A 7,720-nucleotide genomic window follows, 5' to 3' on the forward strand; every position below is an offset into this window, starting at 1 on the left:
ACTGAATAATGTTCACAAAAATTTGTTGAAAAATTTATACCTCGTAACAACGCTCATCAGTCCATGATGCTTGATCACACAAATTTTCTAGCCACTTCAACAAATAAACTCCACAAGCATACCCGTTGTTTTGTCGAGGCTCATTCACAACCTCCCAATGAAAAGTTTTGATCTCCAACAAGCTTGTGTATCTCGGAGAGTCTCTTGTGATGATCTCCAAAGCAGGCAAGAGCTATACAAAAACAAGACAGTGAGTGATTATGATTGTGGTATAAGGGTATTTAATGCACATACAAGGTTATGTCATGCACAGACACGGTTATTTCATGCACATAAAGATCACCAACAATATTTGCATTCAACAATGCATTTTGGGAAGTCAAAAACTATTGAGCGGCCTTCCGTATATCATATGCCGACAGAAGCAGCTACGTCGTGGCGAGACGCCATAATAAGTTAGGGTCAACATGTTTTTGTGCAAAAAACTAATAAATTCTCTGAAAATATGCACAGTCCAGATTGCAAAAAACTAATAAATCATACTTGATCAAGTAAAAATTTACATCTGACATCAGGGGGCCTGGGCAAGTTGGAGTCGAGTATGAAGTTCATCCTTTTCCCGAAGTCAACAACACAAGCAAACTAGTGTGATCTCTCCACATAATAAGGAAAAAAAGCCAGAAATATTACAAAGTAGTCATGTAGGATAAATTGACTTCGAATGAAAAAAAAAAGTGCATGGAAAAAAAAAAGTAAGAGAATGTTTATTTACCAGTTGGGTTGTGTTTAGATTGAGGGGCAAGTAGCCAAGTAGGATGTATTGACTTCGAAACCCGTTTTTACCGACAATTTTCTGAAATTTGAGAACATTAGTCAAAATTCTTTGTATTTTCAAAAGCCAAAAACAAACATATGGACTCAATAAGGAATATGAATACCTTTATTATTGTCGGAAAATACACAACACTTGGGTTTCCGAGTGTCGTACGAATACCAACAACATCAATAACCATATCCATTACCCAATTTCCTGGCAGCAAGGTCTGCAACGCGTCTTGGGTTACTTGCAACCAGTCGGTTTCTACAACGACCTCACTAATGATGCACATGTTGTAATTAGAAAACACGGAATAGCAAAGAGTGGACAAAAATTGAAGTTTTAAAATAGCTGTATGGTCAGTTAGAACTTACTCCTTATTTGCCCCATTTTTCCGATTATAATTGATCAAGTGTGCATCTGTATATCCATCTTATGTCACTTGATTACTGGGAAAAGGGGAAAATAAAAGATCCTTGATTAACGGGGAAAAAGGGAAAGAGGAAAAAGGAAAAACGGAAAACAAAGCTACTTAAGATTTCGCACTACCGAATCTGACCGCCATTCTTGTAAGCCTTTGCTGCAGCCGTCACTTGAACTTTGTAAGAGTTGTTTTGCCAAGTTAAAATTTCATTGCAAACCCTCACAATGTAACGTTTAACATCAACACTATGAACAATAACAAGAACATAAATCAACATCAGTGCCTTCATATGTAATGCACATACAAGGCTATTTCATGAAACTACAACGCTAATTGATGCATCTTTATGGCTACTACTGTCATGAGACTTAGTTAGAAAAACTAGATAAAAAGGTGAATTTAAATACAGACTTACTTCCTTGAGACCCACCTTTGAACCAAAGTGTGCCTTAACCCCGTTGTACATCTCCATATGACGCATGAGGTAGATTCCAGTATCATGCTCCAGATCTATGTCAAAGTGCGGAAGATACAACTTAAGCACCAAAAGCCACGCAGACGCCAGCTTTGGAATCTTACATGAAAGCGTAAGCAACAAGGTTTTCTGATAAAGGAAAAACAATGACAAGTAAATAATCTATCACAAAAATTAGACGAAAATCAACCACTTTATTGTCAAAAGATCTGAAGACATACCACAGATTTAACATGGCGAGAATAGTCAGTTGATGGAGGCATCAAGTGCATCACTTTTAACAAGTTCTTCACAACATAGTAACAAAAAAGAAGTGGCAAAGGGGGTAACAATAGGAATAAAAATCTGTACGACAATTAAAACAAAGACAACAATGAAAAGAAAGATGAAAATGAATAGAAAGACGCTTAGTTGAGTACAGCCACAGTAATGTAAGAATCTTGAAGGACTTACCAACTTCACGTCTGCAAAGTTAAGATCCAATTAGGCAATTTGTTCATTAAATTAGGTGACCTGTATTAGAGAATAAAATCCTGGAATAATAGGACACTTATTTCATGCATGTACAGTGTTGTTTAATTCACCTAGATTGGTGTTTCATGCATCTACAAGGTTACTTTATGCATTCATAAGTTTATTGGTGTACATACAACTTCAGGCATGTACAATTAGAGAATAAAATTAAAATGGAAAACTTACGTTAGTTGTATCTGTCAAAAATAGACGACAAGAAGATTTAGGATCTCTGAGTTTGTTTCGCTCATTCAAATAATCACACCACGGAGAAATAACATCTGTATGAACTCGACGACCAAGAAGCAAACTCTTCATATGACTTCGTGTGAGAGTCTTTCCTGCATGGCTAAACAAAACCTCCCTATACAGTTATGAAAACTTGAAGCCTTGGTGTTAGATAGAAAATATAATACATATATGCTGAATAAGATAAGATAAAAAAAAATTATAGGAGAGTGATACGTACTCTTCATCTAAGTCCTCTGAAAATGCATAGTCCCCTACCAGTCTTTCCGACTGACTCAAGTCATGAACCGTGTCCACGTTTCTGATAAGGAAAGGCGACTAGTAAACATCGGTGACCTCAACACACCTCTCAGGGAGCACCCTCTTAGTTTGCAAAGTCTCAGTTGGGGACTCTTCTACTAGGGGAGAAAAGGGCGCAGTTGGCAATTCATCCAATGATACTTGAGAGGAGATAACTACATGCGATGGTTGGGATGGTTGGGACGAGATCAGAATTGGCGATAAAGGACGAACTACTAGAACAGGCGGCGTATTTGATGTGCTTGCATGAGGAACACTTTTTCCAGCCCGCAACCTCGACTCAAGGAACTCTTGAGAGGTATATGGTGCATCATCACCATTAAAAAGGCTGAAAGATGGTCCTTCCATAAGCGCCTTTTCCTTTTCCAGTTTTTCCTTCAACATATTTTCATGATGTGAATCAAACACCTTGCCAGCATGAGTGTATGTATCATTAAGGAGTCCTTCTAATTCAGCCATGACAGAGGGATCGCCTAGAAACGCATCATCTAAACAACTCATGTTAACATCCTCCTTCTTCAACTCCTCTGCCACTTTACCCTCTTTTGTCTTCAACTCCTCCTCTACTGCCCCCTCCTCCTTTCTCTCCTTCATTTCATACTAACCAGGTTTCAAAATATCTCTTACCTGACAAATCTTGCGCCAAGTCCAACTTGAATTAGTAGTAGGGATGTACTCATGCCATTCCCTTCCCTTCATATAGACATGGTCCACCCATTTAATCCACATATGATCTGCTTTTGCTGCCAGCCACCAGGTATACTTGCCTATAACAGCCTGATTCCATAACCTAGCATTCACAATGTCCAAACCCTCATACCTCTTCTCATTGCAAATCTTCTCCCATGCCAAAGCAGGGATTTTCAAATACTGATCAGACCCTGGCCAAAGGTAGTTCCTACAAACCCCCTCAATCCTATCAATGACAGTAAGAGGAATCACAAAAACTCTAGTCCGGAATGTATGCAGGTGAGTCAAAACAGCCCTGATGAGCACGAGCCTGCCTGCATAACTATGTTTTTTTTGCTCCTCAACCCCTGATTCTTCCTACCGCTTTTTCCACCAGTCTGGTGCAATCCCCTACAGCCATCCTCTTATAAGAGATAGGAATACCCAGATAACGATAAGGTAACACTCCAACTTTAAACCCATATATATGCCAAATATAGTCCACCTCAGCAGGAGCCATACCATTAAATAGATATCATATTTCTCATTGTTCATTACAAGCCCAGAAGCAGCAGAGAAGGTGGCAAAGACTCTAAGAATTATTGATATAGAGCCCATGTCCCCTCTGCAGAACATCAACAAGTCATCTGCAAAACATAAATGGGTCAGATGCGAAGCCCTACAAAGTGGGTGAGAGTTAAAGTCCAAACTGCTGGTAACTTCAGTTAAAACCCTGCTTAGATATTCCATACCAATGGTAAAGAGGAGGGGAGACATAGGGTCTCCTTGTCTAATCCCTCTCTTCCCCTGGAAATAACCAAAAGTTGACCCATTGAGAGATATAGTGAACCAAGGTGTAAACACACACTCCATAATCAACTTCACCATCTTATCAGGGAACTTTAGAGCTTGTAGCATTTGTTCAATAAACCTCCACTCCACAGAATCATATGCTTTTTTCAAGTCCACCTTCATGATACACATTGGAGAGGAGGCTTTTCTCTTATAGAGTCTTACAAGGTCATGAAAAATTAAAATATTATCCACAATATCCCTCCCTTTAATAAAAGCACTCTGAGTTTCAGAAATGATAGACGGTAGAACTGTAGCAATCCTTTTACTAATCACCTTGGATATAATCTTATAGACCACATTGCAGCAAACGATGGGTCTAAAATCAGCAGCAGTCACAGGTCTAGATTTCTTGGGTATGAGAGTAAGTGTTCTAGCATTAATCTGATTCAGCATTTTGCCAGAAGTGAAGAACTCTTGCACTATAGCTACCACATCAGTACCAACAATCTCCATGGCATCCGTAAAAAATTGGAAGGTGTACCCATCAGGCCTAGGAGCCTTGTTAGCTGGGATAGCTTTCAAAGCTTCATGGATCTCCTGTACTGTTACCTCCTTAATCATATCAATACCTTTCTCCTCAGAGACCACTCTCCGTTTTTGCATAGTAGGAATGTGTACTGCCTTAACTCTCTTATTAGTCCCCAGCAGGTCCTTGTAATACGTAACAAAGGCATTCTCAATATCCTCACTTTGGTTATACTGAGTCCCATTCATATCTTGGATACTCAGGATTCTGTTCTGTAGCCTCCTTGCCTTTTTCATACTGTGGAAATAAGTAGTAATATCATCTCCCCCAGACATCCATTGAACTTTTGCTTTCTGACTTAAGAAGCCTCTCCTGGCCTCCTGCAGTAATTTAAAACTAGCACACGCTACTTTTTCCTCAATTTGGAAATCCAGATTCAATGGGTCCTCATGAAGCTTCTTTTGCATAGAGAACATATGCATTTGAGCAACCTGAGCATATGTCTCTATGTTAACAAATGCATTCCCATTAAGCCTTTTCAAAGGTAGTTTAAGCCATTTGAGTTTCTTGACAAGTTGAAACATCTTGTATCCCTCAACTTCAGCATCCCAAACCTCCTGGACTGTATGTAAGAAATCTGGATCCTTACCCCACATGTTAAAGTATTTGAAATTCCCTTTTCTTCTAATTCCACTAGTTGCCAAAGATATAGTACAGGGACAATGGTCAAAGAGGCCTTCAGGGTGGAACATAATGCTGACATTAGGAAATTGCAGGAGCCACTCATCATTGCTCAACACCCTATCAATTCTACTAAAAACCATATCTCCTGGATCATGCTTATTATTCCAGATAAAATATGCCCCATGTGCAGGAACATCCACCAAACCACAATCAGCCACATATTTTTGAAAATCTCTGATCTCATAATTGGAAACTTCAGACCCCAACCTTTCATTCAGTGCAAGAACAATTTGCACCAATTCATGTGAGGGACATCGGAGAGATTTGAAAGGGGGCTTAAGATCCGAGGGCTGGGATGATCACCTACTACCCCCGTCAACAAAACATTGACGATATAGATGAGGAAATTCCTCTGGAAATCGTCTCCACCATCCCGTTGCTCCATCATCTTTTCTAAGAGATCCCTTTTGGTAATATCTGAGGTCGGAAATTCATCTTTAAATCTCTTGACAGCCTCTGTGTACTCCTTTTATTTACAGTACATTTCAACTGGGAGAACATCAATCGGTCCCCATAGGAAGTCCAGTTTCAACATGGACATCCTTATCCGAGATAACCAGATTGTGGTTCATCAATGAACAGTCGAACGGATTAAACGTCTCGACAATCCATCTGGCCAAATGGCCATTGATTTCTTCTTACTTCAGTTGTAACAAACCTCCAAACCCCATACTATGGATGGCTTCTGATGTGAACATTATTTGCGCACATTTAGTCCCCTAATTGAGCCTATTTTGCATACTATTATAACATTCTTTGGCCATTTTATCCGTCAAAACCTTCCTATTTTCTTTTCTATCGCATTTCATATGTTTTGTAGAAAAGGAGATAATAAGGCGGAAATTCCCGTCTTTCGTGCATATTTGGAAGCTTATTGATGATACTAGATGGACTAGTATGAAGAGGAAGCAAAGACTAAAGACCAATCCCGCAAGAATAAAATGGGAATGAGCAAAAGGGAAGAAAAGAAGGAGAATCACTGCTGAAGAACAATCCGAGCGGATTGTCTCCAATCCGCCCGTCTCCTCACTACACAATCCGAGCGTCTTGCTTCGAATCCGCTCGGATTGCCCCGTCAGAATCCGACCGGATTGTCTCTAATCCGCTCGTCTTCCTCTCCCAGAATCCGCCCGTCCCAACCACAATACGCACGGATTCCTCCACAGCACAATTTCGTCTTCTCCAAGCTACAAAGAAAGAAGCCCTTCCTTCAAGAAATACCGACTTCTCCCTGCTCAAATCTCAAAAGTGTAATTACTAGTTTAGCCCTTAGTTAACCCTAAATGCATCCACCTAATTTCCACTATAAATACCCCATCTTGGTAATTAATCAAGTATGTGGTTTTTTAGGAGGAAACTCTCTTAGATTAGATTAGGAGTAGATTAGAATAAATTACTCTTTAATCTTTCCACAAATCTCACATTAATCTCTCTTAATTATTGTTCAAATTTATTATTCAAGTTTATTATTGGGTAATTGAAGATTATTGGGTTATTATTGGGAGATTCACAACCTTCCATCAATCATCAAGTTTCTTCTATTATTCTTTGCTTTATTATTTGGATCACCTCAAGTTTGGTATAATTCCTTTACTCTTTAATCTTTATTGTGCATTTCTTCATTCTATTATCATGTTTATACTTGTTGTGATGATTGACACCATTAGTGACATGTTTCCCATGATGATGAGTGAGTAGTTACTTAGCTAGGATTAGTGGGTAATTAAGGGAAACCAACATGGGATTGATTCATGCTTAATCTAATATGTTCACATGATTAAATTGCTTGCTTGTTGTGATGTCGACTTTATGCACATGTTATGTTTGATGAAATGTTAAGCCTATGAATCCTTGCATTTTTACCATCTCTTATCTACTCAACTTGACTCGTAAGATATAAACCAACTCGAGTCTTGTTAGACCATGCATAGAAGTTGATTAGGAGGAAAGTAAGTCGACTTGTAGGTGTTGTACAATCTAATCGATTCGGCTCCGGGACCCAACTCTTCCTAAGAACCGTAAGATATAACCCAACTCGGTTCCTCCGCGACATTAATTGCTTGCAACCTTGTAAACATGTTTGTATGATCAACACCATGAATCCCCTATGACCCCATAATATCCTATCACTTTTAATCAATTGTTTACATCTTTCCTTTTATTGCTCGTTCTACTTTATTGCTTGCATTAGTCTAGACACAACTACAA

At 39.0% G+C, this 7,720-nt stretch overlaps 1 protein-coding gene across 1 annotated transcript; it reads right to left on the bottom strand.

Moving 5' to 3' along the window:
• Positions 1-5,126: 5,126 nt before the first annotated feature.
• LOC141654812 (uncharacterized) lies at positions 5,127-6,053 on the bottom strand. Its single transcript, XM_074461927.1, has 3 exons — positions 5,995-6,053; positions 5,243-5,719; positions 5,127-5,148 (listed from the first exon to the last, which is right to left on the bottom strand). Exons 1-3 carry the CDS (start codon positions 6,051-6,053, stop codon positions 5,127-5,129), a joined length of 558 nt encoding a protein of 185 aa, XP_074318028.1.
• Between the last annotated feature and the right edge of the window lie 1,667 nt (positions 6,054-7,720).

This window comes from Silene latifolia, chromosome 5 (assembly GCF_048544455.1).
Source record: "Silene latifolia isolate original U9 population chromosome 5, ASM4854445v1, whole genome shotgun sequence".
Taxonomy (NCBI): domain Eukaryota; kingdom Viridiplantae; phylum Streptophyta; class Magnoliopsida; order Caryophyllales; family Caryophyllaceae; genus Silene; species Silene latifolia.

Coding starts and splice junctions, on each gene's coding strand:
- LOC141654812 (XM_074461927.1), bottom strand. CDS start 6,053: ATGTCCATGTTGAAACTGGACTTCCTATGGGGACCGATTGATGTTCTC. Junction 5,720..5,994: donor GATGTTCTCCCAGTTGAAAT/GTACTGTAAATA, acceptor ACTGAATGAAAG/GTTGGGGTCTGAAGTTTCCA. Junction 5,149..5,242: donor CAGGTTGCTCAAATGCATAT/GTTCTCTATGCA, acceptor AAATTACTGCAG/GAGGCCAGGAGAGGCTTCTT.